The sequence below is a fragment of the Ambystoma mexicanum genome, chromosome 2p (genome assembly GCF_040938575.1).
Source record: "Ambystoma mexicanum isolate Mex_15411 chromosome 2p, UKY_AmexF1_1, whole genome shotgun sequence".
Lineage (NCBI taxonomy): Eukaryota > Metazoa > Chordata > Amphibia > Caudata > Ambystomatidae > Ambystoma > Ambystoma mexicanum.
Genome location: NC_090923.1, coordinates 1,404,243,663 through 1,404,262,193, shown reverse-complemented (window position 1 = coordinate 1,404,262,193; position 18,531 = coordinate 1,404,243,663). Strand labels below are relative to the sequence as shown.

Below are 18,531 nucleotides of genomic sequence, written 5' to 3'. Positions count from 1 at the left end.
CTTATAGTGCGATTCTGTGCTCTATCCCTTCTGCTAATACCCCTTTTTATCTCTAGGTTCTGTCTTATGGTTTGTGCCACTGGTTCCATTGCAAATATAAGTGGGGATAGCGGGCAGCCCTGCCGCGTGCCTCTTCGAATTTGTATTGTTGTAGTGGGTCTGCCATTAACTATGAATGTTGAGGAGTTTGTAATTCCCCAGACCATCCTTAAGGTGGGGTCCCAGGTGTATTTCTTCAGGGTTAGCTTCAGGTACGACCAGTCTAAGCATCGAAAGCGCTGTGTGCGTCCAAGGCCACTATGGAGAATTTGTTTTGTTCCCTATCTATGTATACTGCCCGCCTGATGTTGTCCTGTGTCTCCCTATGATAAATCCTGCTTTACCTTAGTGGATTATTTGGGGTAAGACCATCGTCAATCTGTTTGCCAGGATCTTTGCATATAACTTGGCGCCGCTGTTAAGTAATATTGGCCTGTAACCTGCGCACTCTGTGGGGTCTTTCCCTGGTTTAAGGATTAGGACTGTGGTCGATTTCCCCATGTCTGGCGTGACTGCCCCGGTTTCTCTGATTGAAAAGATTCCTTAGTGGGCCCAGTAGCTGGTTCCTGAAGGTTTTGTAGTACCTGTTCCCATCTGGCCCAGGTGTCTTATGTGGGAGGTGTTATGGCATCGCTTATTTCTTGGGTCGTTATGGGGGCTTGAAGGTTCAGGTTGTCTTCCGTTATCTGGGGGAGAGCTATTTTGGCCATGTAATCTAGCTAGAGTTGTGGGGATAGTTCCTCTCGAGGTCTAGGTGGAACTTTTCCATAATGTCTAATTTTTCATCCTCCGATATACTTATTCCCCCCCTCCCTCCTTTGGGTTCTTAAGACTCACTATGTAGTTGCAGGTTTTTGTTTGTTTAGCTGCTAGGAATGTGTTAGCTTTACCTCTGTGTGCTTAGTAGGACTGTTTAGTGTGTAGTAGGGATTGTGCGGTGTGATCTGCAATGTGGGTTTCTAGTTGGGCTCTCACTTTTTGAAGGTTTCTTACTGTTTTGGGTGTTTGTTTAGCCTTATGTTATGTCTCTGCTTCCTTCAGTTCCAGCTCAAGTTTCTGTTTGAGTAGCTTTCTCTCCTGTGTGTATGCTGTGGTTTATGTAAATTCCCCCTGCATTACTGCTTTCCCTGCTTCCCGTATTACCCCCAGTTTGTGTCTCTGTTGGCGTTATCCTGAAAGTAATTGTTCAACGCTGTTTCCATGTGGGCTCCAAGGGTGACATCTGAGTATGATATCGTTCAGTTTCCAGGTTCTGTTTGTGCGGGGGGTGTCTTTGATGGGGATCAATTTTAGTATGACTGGGGCATGGTCTTTGAGGTATTGTACTCCTATTTGTATGTCTTCGATTAGTGGGATGAGGGTGGATGAGGTCAGGAGCATGTCTATCCTCAAATAGCCCCCGTGTACAGGCGAGTATTGGGTGAATTCCTTTTCTGTACCATGAAATAATCTCCACGTCTATTACCCCTAGGTCCCTGAACAATTTGCTTAGTGCTTGTCTGTTCCCGCTGTCTGCCACGGTGGGGGAGGGTCTTATCTAGAGTGGGGTCCATTATGCAGTTAAAATCTGCCTCCATTATAATTTGTCCCTCGCAGCGGCTACCCAGGTTCCGCAGGATTTCGCCCAGGAAGATGTCTGGTCTATCATTCGGGGCATATAGTGCTATTAGGGTATGTTTGTTCGTGCAGGGTGCCCTTAGGTAACAGGAACCTACCCTCTATATACAGCCTTTTTCTTGAATGGTAAGTTGGCGTTTAGTAGGATTGCGACTTCTGTTCCCCCCCGGCTCTCTGGAGGCAAAGTATTGTTTGGGGAAGGCCTTATGGGTCATCCGTTTCTCGTCTATCGTGAGCAGGGGTTTCTTGTAGGAATACTATTGCGGCTTGGAGTTCCGTATACCGCGTCGTTTCATTGGTGAGTTTAGGCCCTGTACATTCAGGGTCATGACCGTTAACTCGGGCATGAGCCTTGTGTGGGGGATTCTTCATCTCGGTGCCCTCTTTCAGCTAGAAGTGGTGTACACTGTGTAGTTGCGGACCAATCCTCGAACAAATCCCAACATAACCAAACCATTATAAACTTCAAACTTGTTTCACCCTCATGGTGGTGGGACCAAGGAGTCTTTGCGCCTCTTCCGGTTTCCCCCCGGCGCGTTGGGTCCCTTGATTTCCCCAGCATCCCATTCACCAGGGCGTATCTGGGCTTGGTCGTGGGTTCCAAGATTCCCCCCCCACCCCCGCTGCCCAGGCTTAATTCAATCTCCTCTCTGATTTACCTTTCGTTGTGTCCTTTTTGCGGTCGTCGGCCTCTCTTCCATTCCGTCTCCGGGTCCTTTGCTTATTGTTATGCAGAACCTGTTCCCTTAAAGTTTATCGTGGTTTGGAACCCTTTGGTACGGGTTCTTTCTTGGTGTCGCCTGGTGTCTGGGGACCATTCCCATCGTCTGGGTCTTCCCTTTCTCAATTGGCGTGTTTCCATATTTTTCTGTGGTTCCTCTACCAGCTGCAGAAAAGTTATCCCTTCGCATGTAGAGATCCGATATGGTTTGCCTTCCCACATAAATTGTAGTCCAAAGGGATATGCCCATCTATGTTTTTGGCTTTCAGTGCTCTCGTGACTGGGTGCATCAGTCTTCTATGCAGCATGGATAGGGTGAAGTCCTGAAGAGTTGGATCTGGCTGCCGTTGATGGTGACTGTCAGTTGCGTGCGGGCTGCTCGTAATATTTCCTCCATTAAATGAGGTCATTGCCATGAGCATGTCTCGGTTGCTGGGTCGTTTCGCTTGGGCCCACTCTGTATTCTCTCAATGGATACGTTTTCTGGTGGAGTGTCGTTGAGCATGCTGCTGAAGCATAGCTGGATTGTCTCTTTAAGGTCTTTGTCCCCAATCGTTCGTCCAGGCCTTTGACTCGTATGTTGGACCTTCGTGAGCGGGTCTCTAGGTCCTCCGCTTGCAGTTTTGTGTGTGGCTCTGGAGATCTGTTCTAGGAGGGTGCTGTTCTGTCTTACATCTTCTGTTGTCTGAGAGGCCCTTCTCCGTGGTGTCCACTCTGTCCCCCAGCTCCACGATGTCTCCTCACCACCTGCAGGGAGGATTTTAGTTCTTCTCGGATAGTGCCCAGTTGGCTCTGGAGGGATTCCATCATTCTGTTCTCCATGCCTCACATTCCTGTAGGTCCTCCTTATTTATTTGTATTTGTTTTAATTGTAAAGCGCAACCAGCCCCAGGGCATACAGGCGCATCAACTTACTTACAGGTTAGTCGTTACGTCACAGTTACATACAAGTGATCAGTATAAGTACAGTAGGGCAGGCAGGAAAATCGCATTCACAATCTTTACAAAAGATAATAGCGATATAAATAAATAAGACAGGTACGCCAAACAGTAAGGCAGAAGATAGGCAAGTGGGCGGAGGAGGGTAGACTGTCATGGTGTCCATGTCCTGGAGCCAGTGTTCAGTATTGCGCTTGAATACATGGAAGGAGGGTTCTGATCTGAGAGAAGCAGAGTGTGTTCCATAACTTAGAAGCAAATACGGGGAAGCTAGCACCTCCCGAGTTCTGGAGTTTGAATCTCGGTATGGTCATTGTTTGTGCTTGTGCCGCTCTGAGTGGTCTTGAGGACGTATGTGAGGTGAATTGATTCGTAAGGTAGGCAGGAGCAAGGTTGGCCCTAGCTTTGTGTTAGAGGAAGAGATTTGAGTGATATTCTGTGCTCTACCGGAAGCCAACGCAGGTCGCGTCTAGTCTCAAATATGCAACTTTTTAGGGATGCTGAGGGCTGCCCTGATGGCATTATTCTGAATTACTTGAAGTTTGTTAATATTTTTATGGCTAGTATCTAAATAGAGCGTTACAGTAATCCATTTTGGACACTAAAGTTCTGGCAAGTGTGATTTTATTAGGTGTGGTAATGAACAGCCTGCAGGCGGTGATTAGTTTACATGTGTATGCGGATGATGCTGCTACCGCGTTGGTTTGTCTGGAGAAGGATAATGTGGCATAAGGTAAATGCCAAGAGTTTGTGTTCAAGACTGTGATAGCGTTACCATCTATAGTGAATGATTTGAAGGCAGAGTTTAGTTTCTTCAATTTAGCATGTGTGCCGAGGATTAGTTTTATCGTCAAGACAAAGACTGTGTTGCACCATCCATGCTTGTATTACTGAGTAGATGTCGTTAAGTTGCTGTCAGTTGCATAGTCTCCATAGATGGGAATGAGTATCTGGGTGTCGTCAACACCCAGAGAGTCAAGGATGTCAAACGGGGACTTAGTAGTAAAGACATTGTAGAGCGTAGGGGACACGCAAGAGCCTTGCGGAACCCCACAGGGTACTGGGGATGGTTCAGCAGAATCAGTAGGGGAGAAGACCCTCATAGTTCTGTTCGCCAGGAAGGAGCTGATCCAGGAAGTGGCAGTCGGAAAAATGGGCTGCAGATTTCAAATGGTGGCAGAGCGTTTGGTGATCGACCAAATCAAAAGCTGCTAATAGATCAAGCAGTAGGAGTGGTGCTAGTTTACCATTATCTTTTAGCACTTGAATTTGTGTGGTGAGATCTATCAAGGCAGTTTCTGTGCCGTGTCTTGGACGGAAACCAGATTGCCTCAGTCTCAACAGGTAGTTAGATTCTAAGTAAGCCTGTATTTGCAGGTAAGCTGCTCTATCCAGTATTTTTAATAAAAAGGCTACCGTAGTAATGGGCCTATAGTTTGATGGATTGGCAGGGTCGAGGGTCGGTTTTTTGATTAGCGGAATGACCCAGGCGTCTTTTGTTATCAGGCATTACTCCAGTTTTGAAGGAGGCATTGATAAGGTTAGTGATAAACTGCGCTAGATCATGTGCAGCTGACTTGATGGTCGGAGCAGGGCAAGCGTCACCTTGGCAGTTAGAAGGTTTGAGTTTTCTAATGATATTCTCCACTTCCCATATTGCCATGGGGGAGAAATTAGATGGTTTGCACGTGGGCTTAACGGTAGGAGTCTTGCTAGGATATTGTTTGTAGTCAGGGTCAGAGAGTAGCATACATTTTTTTCCCGTTGATTTTAGATTGTAGCCTTTTTTTAGCGCCATGGTGTCGGTATCCGCTATGTCAGTTTCAGTGTTTGAGTCTTCTGTCTTACTCATGTGTTTCCCCTCCTGGGGATGCTTCCAGTATAGTTCCAGCTGTCCGTTTCGCCCTTTCGCTGTGGTTCTGATTCTTGCTGGGGTGTTTCTGATTTGTTGCCGGACATCTGTTGTGCGTCTTGTGTGGGTGGTAGTATGGCTCCTTGTCACCTGGTGTCTGTGGCCAGTGTGTGGTCTTGACTTTATGGCGTCCCAGGGAGTCACACTTCACAGGTTATCCCTTCCATGGGACGTTATCAGTTTGGTCTCAGGTACGTTCGGATCCTGCTTTCAGACCTTTCCAGGGCTCTTGTCTTTGTTCCCTTCGCCCACACCCGCAGTGGTCCCAATCGTGTTGGTGGGGCCTCTCCCCCTCCCAGGCTCGGGTCTCAGTGATGGCGGGGGGGGGGGCGAGAAGGGTTCCTCTGCTTCTGCTGGGCCTGGGTTTCATCCACCTCCCCTGGGGGTGGGTCTCCATTTGGAAATCCGGGATCGATCTCCTCTCCCCAGGTGTATTGGTCAGCGCGGAGGTTCAGCTAGGTAGTTCAGTTTCTGCCTCGGGGTGTTCCGGGTACAGTGTGTGTCTGCCTTCCGTGTGATATGGGCTTTGGCTGTGCCGCCCGTGTTGGTGTCCAACTCCTTTGCAGGGCGCTGGATTCCCCCCCGGGTCTGTCCACGCGAATCTCCGCTTTTCTCTTCGCTCTTGTGTGCAGGCGCCGCAAGACAGCCTCTGACGGCAGTCCCTAACGGTCAGCTCTTTCATGAGGGTGTGGGCCAGGTTCCAATATGGTGTAGCAGAGGGGGACCACGCTGTTTCCCCTGTCCAGCTGTCCCCGCGGCTTTCTCCAGTTCCCCGTTGCTGGAGTGCTTCCAGACCTCGGTCCGGTTCTTCTCCTTATCCGCACTTTTCCACGTTCAGCGAGGGGGGGGGGATGGGGGGGGGTTCTCCAGAGGGGGCTTGTACCCTCCGTTGGGGGTTGTGGGCCTGATATGTGTCCCCCCACTGTTCGAAGCAGTTATGCCAAACTGGCGTACGCTGCCGGATCCTTCAATGCCGTCTGTTGTAATGGGGTCTCGGCTCTGCTTGGGGTTTTACAGCGTTTATAGTCTGGTGAGTTATGGAGGACGGATGCATCCGGATTTGTACTTTTGGTGTGTTTTGGCGAGTGAGGTATCTGGCTATTGCTGCTGTCATGAGTATGTGGTGGTTTTCTGCGATGTTTCTCCTTTATATTTCCCCGTTTGGGCAGAGGAGCAGGGATGTGCATCGTCACAGGGTGGCGGCCATCTTGGAATCAAAAGTAGGGTAGCTTTGTAAGGAATTCCTTTTGGTTTACTTGATTTCCTCACCCACAAAGCCCTCTATATAAGAGGAATCTTTCTTGCTCATCTTTATTTTCTCTAGTGTTTGCAATTAGTCAATATTTGAAGTGGGTCTTGAGAATACACATGAGAACTGCATGGAATGCATAAATAGCCAATGCTGAAATTTGACTATTTCATTATGATCCATGTGTCTTATGTATTTTATGATGTGAAGGTACGTGCACTTTAATGACTTGTGGTCGGAATAAAGCTAATGAAATGGACCAACTTGGTAGACCCTGTTGCTTCAATAATGGTGGGTCATGTTAAACCACTCGCCAGTTGGCCGTCAAACCCTCCAATCAGTGTTATTCAGGTTTGCCATTTTTTTCGGTGTAGTACCTGTAGAAGAGCCCAGTTATTAAACGTGTACTTTAACGTGGTTCCCAATTTGTCCATTATTAACATTGAGCTGCTCCTCACTGTACTAAAGACTACATCTGAGACCTTAATGTTGGCACTTTTGCTAGAGCTGTAATGCCACCTTCAAGTGATCATGCAAGTGTTTCATGTTGAGGTATTGATGCCATTTAAACTTTTTTTTTTTTTTAGGTGGAATCGGTTCTGAATGGCAAGTTTCAAGCTTCCATTGACAGGTGTCTTATAATTGACTGCAGATATCCATACGAGTATGAAGGAGGCCATATCAAGGTGAGTGGATCTGTGAATTGAGTCATTCAAGTTTGTTTGCAAGTCCTCTTCAATACTATGCAGGTCTTATTTGGTATAGTGACTTCTTGCAACTCTTGCTTCCTACATGTTAGGGTGAAGAGTGTGCCCTCTTCAGTTCAATGTCCCCTTTGCCCACTGGGTCCCCATCCAGTGAGTAAGTCTCTTGCAGGACGGTTTACATAATCTGCTCCCCTACAGTATTGAATGTTGGACCAATAATGACTAGGACTACTTTCACAGGAGTATGATCCCGCCGCCAACTGTGAAGAGGAGTCGAAGTTTGAGGAACCAAGTGAAGCTGCCCAACGGGAAAGTCGTAGTACCGGTATAAATGTTTATGAAGGTCTTCCCAAGCAACGGGGGGGCTCAATATGGGTCCCATTACCTACCTTGATAAGTGCAGCCTTCTACCCACAGGCGTACTACCAGAGGTAAAAAATGCCAACACTGATATGGAAAACCAGAGAGCAGACAAGGATGCCCATCCGTCAAGAGTAACTTGGAGCTCAGGGAAAAGACATTGGACCCAGCCAGTACGCCCAGACCTGGACCTAAAATTGCAGCAGTTTTGTGGCAAAAGCCTTCTGTAGGCAAGTAAACGGGCAGAAAATCAGCAGTGTTGCCAGGGCTAGGGTCTCAAGACCTACCCAAACTATCAGTTGGACCTTGGTTTTGGCAGCCAGTCCTGGTGGCCCCAAAATTGCCTAACATTCAGATTCTCACTTACAGGGAGAATGTTTAATGGTGGGCACCAGTCTAAAGATACCCACACTAATCCTGAGGGTGCAGAAAGGCTCGGAGGGAAACCATGTTCTGACAACTGCCCTTCTAAGCCTGTCTTGTGGTTTTGCTGTACGAAGGAAAGACTACAACCATGGCAGAGTTGGGGTGATTTTTGGCCAACCTTCTGAGGGCAGTGTAACATTTAACCTAATGGGGAGTGTTGGGGCAAAGATTTTATTTTTGGGGCCTTCCTCAAATAGATTTCAATTTTATTTTTGCTTGGTGGCATTACTTTTTGGGAGCAGTAGAGCCTTCTACTTCACTAGCTTTATGCTCTGGTTTCATGGATAACTTGACCATGCCTAAGACTATCCAAACCAGAAGAATGTCTCCCCTAGTGGATTTCTTGTTTTTTAAAGCTGCACACTGCACCTCAGTGTTGGGATACTTTATTGACTTTTGTGGCTTTGTTACAAATGCGCAATGCATCCAGTTTGGGCTGGTGGCAGTCTATTTTTGCCTGTTTTTTTTTCTCCTGCAATTATGTATTTTGTGCATAATGCCATAGAGTACTATATAATATAAAATGGCTGTGCAGCAAGATTGTTGCCTGTCTTTTGGCCTGTCCTTGCTATATATGCAAAGCATCTGCTTTCCCAGGCTGGCTGTGCGGTGCTTAATGTGGAGGATGGTCCTGTCTGCTCCCAGTCCATATTTGCCAGTCTGTTGCTGGACAGAATGTTTGACCACTGGCAGTGTGGGGGGGGGGGGGTGGTCATTTTTATGCTTCATCCCCTCTTAGTGAAACCCCCAGCACTTTTTGCTGGACTTCTGGACCTTTTCATATGTATCCTGAATGAGTGGAGCCTTTTTCCAGTCATTCTTATGGGCTCTGTCTTTTGGAACTCTTTCCTATGGAGTCTACGTTCCTCCGTTTAAGGCATCTGTATTTTACTTTTGCAGGACACTGCTCGTTGGGGGCAGTGTTTCTTGGAACCCTTTGGGTTCTCCTTTGAGTCTTGATTTACTCCAGCATGGATTCACATGCTCATGAATATTCCCTGTAAGGCCAGGAAACCTCTGTAAAAGAATAGTTTAACTTACAAACTTGGTTTCTCTAAACCAATCATTGAGCTCTAGATCATACTGCACCCAGCCAATTACTGCACTCTAAGTGCCCCACCCCTCCTCTGGCAGTCTTCAGGTTTTTACTGTACGTTCAAGTGTTGGGAGTCCTTGTGCTTGGCTCTCAAGCTTTTCCTGCTTTTTGGAAGAGTTTTATCTATTTAAGTCAATCGAGCTTTGTGCTCCATCATTATGGGAATCTGTTTTTTGGTTTCTTAAGTGCTCCTCAAGGCCAAATGTCGTTTCTTCGTGGAGTCTTCTTGAAGATTCTTCAAGGCCTATGCTGCGTGGATAATGGCGTACGAGAAGGATTCAATCTTTGTATTGACTGCAGTTTGCAGAATGTTTATATGGATGATTAGCATTTCCAGTGCCTCACACGGTGGTGACACAAGGAGGATTGTGCGTTTTGCCACAAGCTCTCTTCTGGAAGAATAGCTTCAGGCCAAGGCCTCCGCCTTGGGTTTGTCCCAGGAGCATGCCTCTCCCAGGTCCGGGAAAGCGGAGCATGCTTCTAAATCCGTTGGGAGTGCTGTTGCGGCAGGCTCCTCAGCAGCCAGGGCGCATCAATCTCCTGCTACTTCAGTCACCAGTCAATGCTCCAGATCTTCGTCCAAGAGGAAGTTGGACCATCCAGGCAAGCTCAAGGTAGCCCCAGAGACGGCCAAAGGAAAGTCCAAGGTGGACTGGGGCCCTGACCCTCCTTTTAAGGAATAGGCCCATCGGGAGAAGGCACCCAGGACTTCCACGAAGGCCAAGCAGGACAATGGGCCGGTTCTAACCGTGAAGGCTCAGGTACACCGATTGAAGGCTCAGGTACACCGGTTGAAGGCTCTGCCTTCTTTCAAAGGATGCAGGGGCAGATCCGCAGGATGCTTCCCTCCTCTCCCACCCCCCTCGTCCCCCTGGCAAGAGGGAGTCTTCATTCCAGCCCATTGAGAAGACCCTGGAGAAGATGCCAGTCATCTCACTGACTGAGAACATCCCCACTGGACGCGCAGAAAGGGGGTAGAGGTGAGGAGGTTCTTCAAGGCATAGATATCTCCTCCGAAGAGGAGCTCTGCTACCTTCCGACCATCCATGAGGGTGATGGTGACTAGGGGAACATCGGAGCAGCGCCCTACACCGAGGGTGGTGATGGAGTAGACGACAGCTGGACGAATGGGGCCTTGGCACTACCGGCTCCCCAGCTGCCTCCTACAGACCCAGCGCTTCTACCGCCCCAGAGATGCCTCGCAGTGGACATTCTCTCTACTCTACATATGCTGGTATCCAAGAGAATGCCGGTTGTCCTGACGGGCCCCTACCACGGTTCCTGTGCTAGCCAACCACCCCTTACCCCCTGCGACGGGTGTACTGCTGGTGAAGAGGCACCCTGCCCTCTCCTCTGCTGCAGGATGATACAGATCCTGACATGATGGGCACGGACGATGACAGTGGCATGGGCGACCGCCCCACTGGATGAGATGGGCCCGTTCCATGCGATCTCCAGGGCTTCAGAGCTCTCCCAGCTTGTTCCAGAGAAGGATGTCTTATACGAGCGCCGCAAGGCAAAGAGACCATCCTTTCAGTCCCACTCAGGATGGCATTTGGGACTCTTGTTAGGGAGAATTCCCATAAATGTGCTAATTCCTTCTACCTTGGAGACCCCCAACTCTTTTGCTGAACTTTGGGACCTGAAATTTTTAATTTAAACTTTATGGAGTTTAAGATGATTCTATAGCATCTTCATGTTTCACTGCACCCTCTGTGCAGTGACACAGGGTTGTCTTTTTAGACTACCTTCTTTGGGATAAAGTACTGTTTCCCAAAGAATGTAAGGTTAAATTGACTTGCTAGTCTGTAAATTCCTAGAAAAAACAGTCTCTCACTCTCTCACTGGAGGGGCTTCCTAGTATCCCCCTCTAGAAACTCATGTAGCAGTCAAGTGCTTCCCTATCAAAATGGCTGGTGGCAGTGGTTTAAAACTACCTTGATTTTTCGCGAACCCCGGTAGCGAAAAATCACGGGAGCCATGTTTTTCAAGATGGCACCTTAAGCCCCTTTGTTTAAACGGGTCCTGGTGGTCTCTTTTCACCATTTCTTTTTGGGAAGGTCCTAGTGTTTGTCTCTGCACACCAAACTAGGTTTGGTCCCTTTGTTTCTATGCCTTTTGGCGGGCTTCAGGACTGAAGACCGCCTCTGGCGTCTGAGTGTCTGGGGGTGGGCAGGAAGTGAGGGAGATGCCTGAAACGCCCTGTGCTTGGTCTACTATGAGACTGACATGCACTCTGGCGTGATTGGATGGCTGTCCAGCAAGGACAGCCACCCTGCTGGGTGAGTGGCAGCTAGGTTGGAATGAAAGGGAGAAAACTGTTTTTAAAAGGAGTCTCGTGGACTGGAAAGTAGAGTGGACCACTGGAACGAAAGAACCGAAGACTAGCTAGAAGAGGACGGCTCCTGCAACTCCTGGACTGTTGGTTTGCCCAGTAAAGCCCTGCTGCAGGTCTGAATTGCCAAGTTCATTTCGACAGAGCAGCCCCTTCAAGGACTCCTCGTAAGCCACCTGGATGCCATTCTCGAAGCTGGTTAGGATTAACCAGGGAGAGGGACACCAGCTTGTGTGCTTGAATTACAGCTACTGGAACTGAAGTGACTCAATTTTGTCTGTTTTTACGAAGATCCCGTCCTCCCTCTTCTCCCCACGACTGAGGCACGGGAACAGCAAGACCTGCAGGAACTGCCAGGAACCAACGTATTCTGCTGCATCTTGTTCTTCATATTAAGGTACTGAGCCTCTTTGGCCTAGGCCTATTGAACTGAATCGAGTCCTCGTGAACAAACTATTTGCACTGCCTAAGAATGTATTTGATCTATTTTAACTTGTGCCTTGTGACTGAAATGCCATTTTGCTCCCATTTCAGGGGAGCCCAATTAACTTAAACTTATTGGTTTGCTACTGAAGTGGATTTGTGTATATTAAGTTGCCTCCTAGTGAATGTTCTAAATGATTGTAATAAACTCAATGTTTCTTGGTAAACATTTAAGTGTCTACTTGAACCACTGTGATTGTAAGACCTTTGTGTAACTGCTTTTACTGCTCATATTCCCTCTTGAGAGAAGTCTGGCTGCTCAGCTCGTTAACACAACTGAAGTACAGACTTATCCAAAAGGTTGGTTTTGCTTACACCTGTAGTCTCAATTGCATGTGGTGGTCCCAGAGGGTACTGCATGCAATTCTGCCCAACAGACGCAGGTTTGTCTCATGAAGAATCCTATGGCCCCAGTGAAGAGGAACCGCTTTAAGAAATGCAGGGTGCCGGACTCTGCGCCCAAGTGCTGTATCGGCAGCGGCCAAGAAGTCGGGCGCATAAACTTTGGCAGTGTCCACCCCTCCAGACAACGAGGGAAAGAAGTTGGATGAGATGGGGTGACGAGTTATCTACTCGGGCGCGACAACCATCAAAGCTGCCCTCGCTGCACGCTACAACCGGAAACTGTGGTTCAAGATCACACCTGCTTGACTTCTCCCTTATGACAGCATTTGCCTTAGTCGCGGCTGGCTCAAGGCCACCAATTTTCAACAGTAAGGCCAGACAAGGGTCTTAGACATGCCCTTCGACAAAGACCACCTTTTCGGGAAGTCTGTAGACTAGTCTCTGCAGGCCATCCGGGCAGACACGGCACATGCCCTTGGCACGCTCCTGCAGCGACAGCCGTCCTTTTGGTCATGAGGAAAGTCACTGTTCTTTAAAGGGCTACAGCAGGGCCAACCCTCCTGATCCTCGCCTCAGGAAACAGGGGGCGCTCCAAGACTTGTGTGGAAGATGCTGTCGTCGCCAAGGACCCCAAGGCGGCTCGTTTAACTCCAAGCAAAAATGAACCGGCTGTGATGTCGGGGCACCACCCTTGCACGCTGGTGGGAGGCCTGCTGGTGAACTTTGTCAGCGTGTGAAAGACCATCTCCCCTGACAGTTGGGTGCTGGATGCTCTCTCCCACTGACACACAAGAGTTTCAACAGAAGAGTCCTCAACCACCAGTGGCCCAGCAGGAAAACGTCCCTCAGCTGCTGTTGGAGGTCCGGTCCATGCTAAAGAAAGGAGCGATGGAGCTGGTTCCAAAACTACTCCGGGGCTCCAGAGTTCACTCACGATGCTTTCTAGTGCAAAAGTCCGGGGGCTGGAGGCCCATTCTCGACCTACGATGGCTAAACAAATTCATCAAGTCTCAAAAGTTCTGCATGGTCACGCTTCAAAACGTGCTGGGACAGCTGGAAGAAGGTGACTTCCAGTCTTCCTTTGACCTGGAGGATGCATACTTTCACATCCCCATTCACAAGGGACACTGCACGTTTCTGAGCTTAGTTGTCCAGGGAAAGCACTACCCATTCAAGGCCCTTGCCTTCGGACTGAAGTCAGCACCAAGAGTCTTCAAGTGCCTGGTGCCGGCTAATCTGCGACTGCAAGGGATCCACGTCTACCCTTACTTGGACGACTGGCTTATAAGGGCCAGCTCGCAGAGCATCGCCGCCGACCACACAGTGAAGACTGTCCGCCTCCTGACGGATCTGGGGGTTCTCTGTGAACTATGCAAAGTCCTGCTTGACTCCCTCGCAGGACACAATATTCCTGGGTTCCCGGCTCAACAGTCTTGCCTAGCATCACTCAGCGGAAAGTAGCAGCCATCCTGGGCAAAGTGCAACATCTGATCGCTCTGAAGATCGCCATGGTGATGGTCTTCAAGTCTCTGCTCATGTATTTACCTTGTCCGACTCTGCAAGCTTTGGATGTGCCTGCTGCAGGAGGTACTCGGTGCCCGTTGGATTCAAGCTTCCAGGACATTCTCTTGTCAAGGGGTTCAGTCGGGCAATACAGTGGTGGGGCGTGCACTCATCTAACCAGAGGTACTGAATTCTAGGCCCCACTGCACCAGGAGACGGTTAGGACCGCGCTTCCCTGGAGGGGTGGGGAGCCCATACCAGAAGTCTTCACGCCAGTGGCCTGTGGCTGCCGGAGAAGACATTGCACATCAACGTTCTGGAGCTATGGGCAGTGTTTTGAGCCTTCAAATCGTTCCTGCCATCCCTCAAGGGCAAGGTGGTGCAGGTCTTCAGACCATACCACCATAATGTTTGGCACCAGGTCCCCGGCGTTCTCCAGGAAGGCGCAGGATTTATGGCATTGGGCCATCGCCCACGAGTTGTTCCTCATCCCATTTTAATCTGGCAGGAGTAAAGAACATGGTTGCCAACTTTCTGAGCCGGGAGCATTGCTCTTGCCACGAGTAGGAAATTCGGCAGGACCTATTGGTGAACATGTTCCTCAAATGGGGCAATTCCCAGATCGATTTGTTTGTGACGACGAGTGCCAAGTGCCAGAGGTTTGCTAACCGGTTTCCCCAGCAGGGTAACATGGACACATTCTCATTCCCTTGGAAAGGCCTTGCTGTATGAGTTTCCCTCTGTGCCGTTGTTACTTAGGCTGTCGACTCAGACGGTCTCCTTGCACTGGCATGGCCAAAGCAGATCTGGTTCCCGGACCTTCTCAGTATGTCCGCGTCACCACCAGTCAAGCTGCTAGTGGTCATCGATCTTCTGGGAAGGAGGTGCCATTCTTCACCTGCCATTCTTCACCCCGATCTAGGGTCTCTGAACCTGAAGGCTTGGCTCCTGCAGCGCTAGAATACGGGGGCTACGATCTCCCGGCGGACTGCAAGGAAGTTCTTGCGAAGGCTAGAGCATCGTCTACATTAAAATGCTACGGAATTAAGTGGAAGAGATTTTCTATTTGGTGCCATTATGGGAAGATCGACCCACTGCGGGTGAAGTCCCCTCGGGTGCTTCCATATTTGCTGTTGGCCATATCAGGCTGGGCCACGCCTCCAGGTTCATCTGGCCGCGATCTCCCTCTACACCAGATCCCCAGGACGACCATCTTTGGGGTCCCACCGATTGGTCAAGGAATTAGTCAAGGGACTATTCCACTCGTTCCCGCCAGTGAAGGCTTGCCGTGGGAGCTCAATGTGGTGCTTACTAGGCTCATGGGACCTCTGTTCGAGCCTATGCATTATGTATCAAGTTCTTGTCAAACAGCTTTTCTAGTGGCCATCACCTCTCCCTGATGAGTGGGGGTGATTCGGGCCCTTTCCTGTAAACCACCCTACCTGATTTTCCACGAGATGACAGTGGTGCTGCGGGCGCACCCCTCATTCATGCCTAAGGTGCTGTCGGACTTTAATCTAAACAAGCCCTTTGCCGCCGGCTGAAAGGACTTTTTGCTGGATGTGGCTAGAGCGCTGAAGTTTTATGTAGCCTGCATGAAGAGTTTTCGGAAAACCTCTCAGCTCTTTGTGAACTTTGGTCCTGGGAACCATGGGAAGGCCCTGTCCAAGGCTTCCATTTCCAGGTGGCTCTCCGGCTGTATCACACACTGTCTCCGGTTGGCAGACCGACCCCGGGTGTGCCCCTGCTGCAGGGCTGCTATGTGGAAAACACCTTCACGAAGTTCTACTGTATAGACGGGTATTCCAGGGAGGAGTCCAGAGTCTGCCATACAGTGCTGCGCAACCTGTTGGTTTGAAGGTAAGCCGGGTGAGGAGGTATGAGATACTTGTGTACTGCTATGTATTCTTTATGAGCATGTGAATCCATGCCAGACCCATTCTGGAGAAGGAACAATTAACTGTTCTATGGGTCTAGCATAGATTTACATGCAAACCCTCCCGCCTACCCCTCTGCGGCTCTTCTCTTGGTCCTACTGCCACTTTACGTGCTACCAAATCTGAAGATGGCTGCCAGAGGGGCTTAGGTAGAGGGCAGTCATTGGCTTGGGGGGGGGGGGGGGAGTATGACCCAGAGACCAGTGATTGGTTGTTAGGAGAAAGATAGTTTAGAAGTGAAACCGTTTTAATTCTTTACCGAGGATTCCCCAGCCTGACGACGGGAATATTCATGAGCATGTGAATCGATGCCAGGCCCATGCTGGAGAAAAATAGTTACAGATAAGTAACTTGTTCCTTAAAAACTGATGTTGGATAAATATTTGTACCAAACCTTGAGTGGAAGTGTTACTTGGTTACTTTTAATGTCATTGCTACAGCTCATTTACCCCTCCTTGAGATAAGCCTGGCTGCTCAGTCACACTATCAACTTTGGTTGTACAGGCGTATACCAAAAGGTGGGTTATCAAGAGGACAAGTGCTGTCTAGTCTCCCACAGGGTTACTACATCAAGTCTTGCCTAACAGCCTGCCTAGGACTGAACACCTAAGGGTTCCCGCCAAAGGCAAAATGCACACAATTCCCCTTCTCAGAATGGTAAAAGGGCTAACCAAGAACAACCACACTAGAAATGTCAGAAAAAGAAAGGACCCACCAAGTTAGAACTTAGGTAGCCCTATTGTCTGCAACCAAGACTGAAGTTTGCAGTAAAAAATATGCATTGGTAGAACATGTCAAGTATCCCATTGGCACTCAACATAAGGTGGTGTGCCATCTCTTGCAATATTGTTTTTTAGGTGATACGAAGTATCTTGATCCTTAAGAACAGTAGAGAATAAGGATAAAGAATTGCAAAGAACCCCAAAGGGTCCCAGCAACACTGCCCACAAGGAGCTGTGTGCTGCAAAAGTAAAATACAGGTGCCTTGAAAGAGCTATGCAGGAAAGTAAACACCATAGGATTGGTACGACGCAAGTTCCAAAAGACGGAGCCCATCAGAATGAATGAGTGGGAAAGGGCTCCACACTTTCAAGCTATCTGGAGAAGGGTCCAGAAATCCAGCGTAAAGTGCTGGGGGGGAGGGTCTCGCTAGGAGAGGGATGAGGCATAAAAATTTCCCCAACATCCATATAAGGCAACTCCCGGCCCGAGTGGCCCGAGTGGGCAGAAGGGCAAAGAACAATATGGCCAAATGACTCTCAATCTTGTGGCACTGCCATCTTGGAGTGCTAACCACTCTTAGTAGCCATTTGTGGTAATTGCACATGTGCATTGGTAAAAAGTTTAAACAGTAGGAAAATACCTGCTGCCACCAGCCCATACCTCACACTTTGCATTTGTAACCCTTAAATTGGTGGTGTCGGTTGTAGAAATACAAATGATCCATAAGGAGCTAGACTGGTCAGTACATAAGAGCAGTCTCCCCATACAAATCGGCACAAAGCAAGCAAAGCAGAAGGCTTTAACAGCAAGTCAAAAAGCAGACGGATGTCCAATAGAAGTGTATGGGAGGACAGCAGATTACGTGGCATGCACATAGCTGGGCTAAGAAAATCCTAAATTGGCATACAATCAACCATATGCTGTGAGCTTGGCTTTACACCCCAAGTAAAGAATTGGCAGTTGATGGCACAAGTGAGCTTTCAGAGCCATATTGAAGATGTGCTGGAATATTTCTAGGATTTAAGGAGAATGTGGAGTCCAGCCAAGATTTGATTGAATATTAACTGTTAGAAAATGAGGATGTGTGCAAAATACTAACAGTTTAATATTTTTAGGTAGTGAAACTAGCAAAAATACTGACATTTAATGTACAATACACAATTGTTAAGCTCTCGAAGTTGCAAAGATTGAGGACTGGTGCTAGGGGCACAGACAACTTGTGGAAAGTTCCATCTGCTTAACACACCAGAATGCAGCAGGTTTTAGGATTGTAAACGGTTGTGTTTGCCTTCAAGTAAGTGTAATTTCATTGTCACAATTCTTTTAGGAAATGGTGCAGGGAGTAGCCAGTAATGGAAACATGTGAAAGCTAATTGTTATATCCAGTAGACTAAGCCCCTCCCTTTGCAATTCCTTTAAGCATAACAATTTACCCAGTCATTTAAGTTGTAATGTTTAAACTTTTTCTTTCTAAGGGTGCAGTCAACCTTCACACGGAGCAAGATGTGGAATCCTTGCTGCTAAAGAAGCCCATTATACCCTTTGAAGGAAAGAGAGTGATAATCGTGTTCCACTGTGAGTTCTCTTCAGAGCGAGGACCCAGAATGTAAGTTTTTTCCCCACTCTTTTATTATGTTTTCCAATCTTTGCTGCACCAGTAAAGACTGGGGGGCAGTGGTTACACTTTGCCAATAACCAACATATGATGCCAGATACCTGCCAATTGCACTTTCTTTGACCTTGCTTGTCCTAAGTGGTAGGGTATAGCTAGAGGGGGTTTCACACAACCTGGCCGATGGCCGTCCATTTTTAGCCTTCCATTTTTGCAGTTTGCTTTCTAAGAAACCTAGAAGTTAAACAAATGTTACGTCTATTTGAGTGGGGGAAAGTGTTTTAACACTAAAGGGTTGAACACCTGCAGAGCATTCACATTTCTGGGTACCTTGTCATAGGTGGGCAGTTTCAATGAGGCATAACATAACCTGGCTTGTGGAAAGTTGAGAACTTGAAATGCGACAATACAAATCTTGCACATGGCATAGTGTTGGGACAGTTTTTCTCAACTCCAGGACTTCATAAAATCATACAGCCTTATGTATTGCCTCAGATGCACCACCTGAGAATGAGGTAGCTGGGACT

At 48.4% G+C, this 18,531-nt stretch overlaps 1 protein-coding gene across 7 annotated transcripts in view; it reads left to right on the top strand.

Annotated features, from left to right (window-relative positions):
- CDC25A (cell division cycle 25A) overlaps positions 1-18,531 on the top strand; it is a 137,004-nt gene that overhangs the window by 58,035 nt on the left and 60,438 nt on the right. For all 7 annotated transcript variants that reach the window (XM_069645882.1, XM_069645881.1, XM_069645879.1 and 4 more), the window contains 2 exons: positions 7,065-7,163; positions 17,868-17,998. In XM_069645882.1, coding sequence (XP_069501983.1) covers positions 7,065-7,163; positions 17,868-17,998 — 230 coding nt within the window. The remainder of the gene's footprint in view (positions 1-7,064; positions 7,164-17,867; positions 17,999-18,531) is intronic.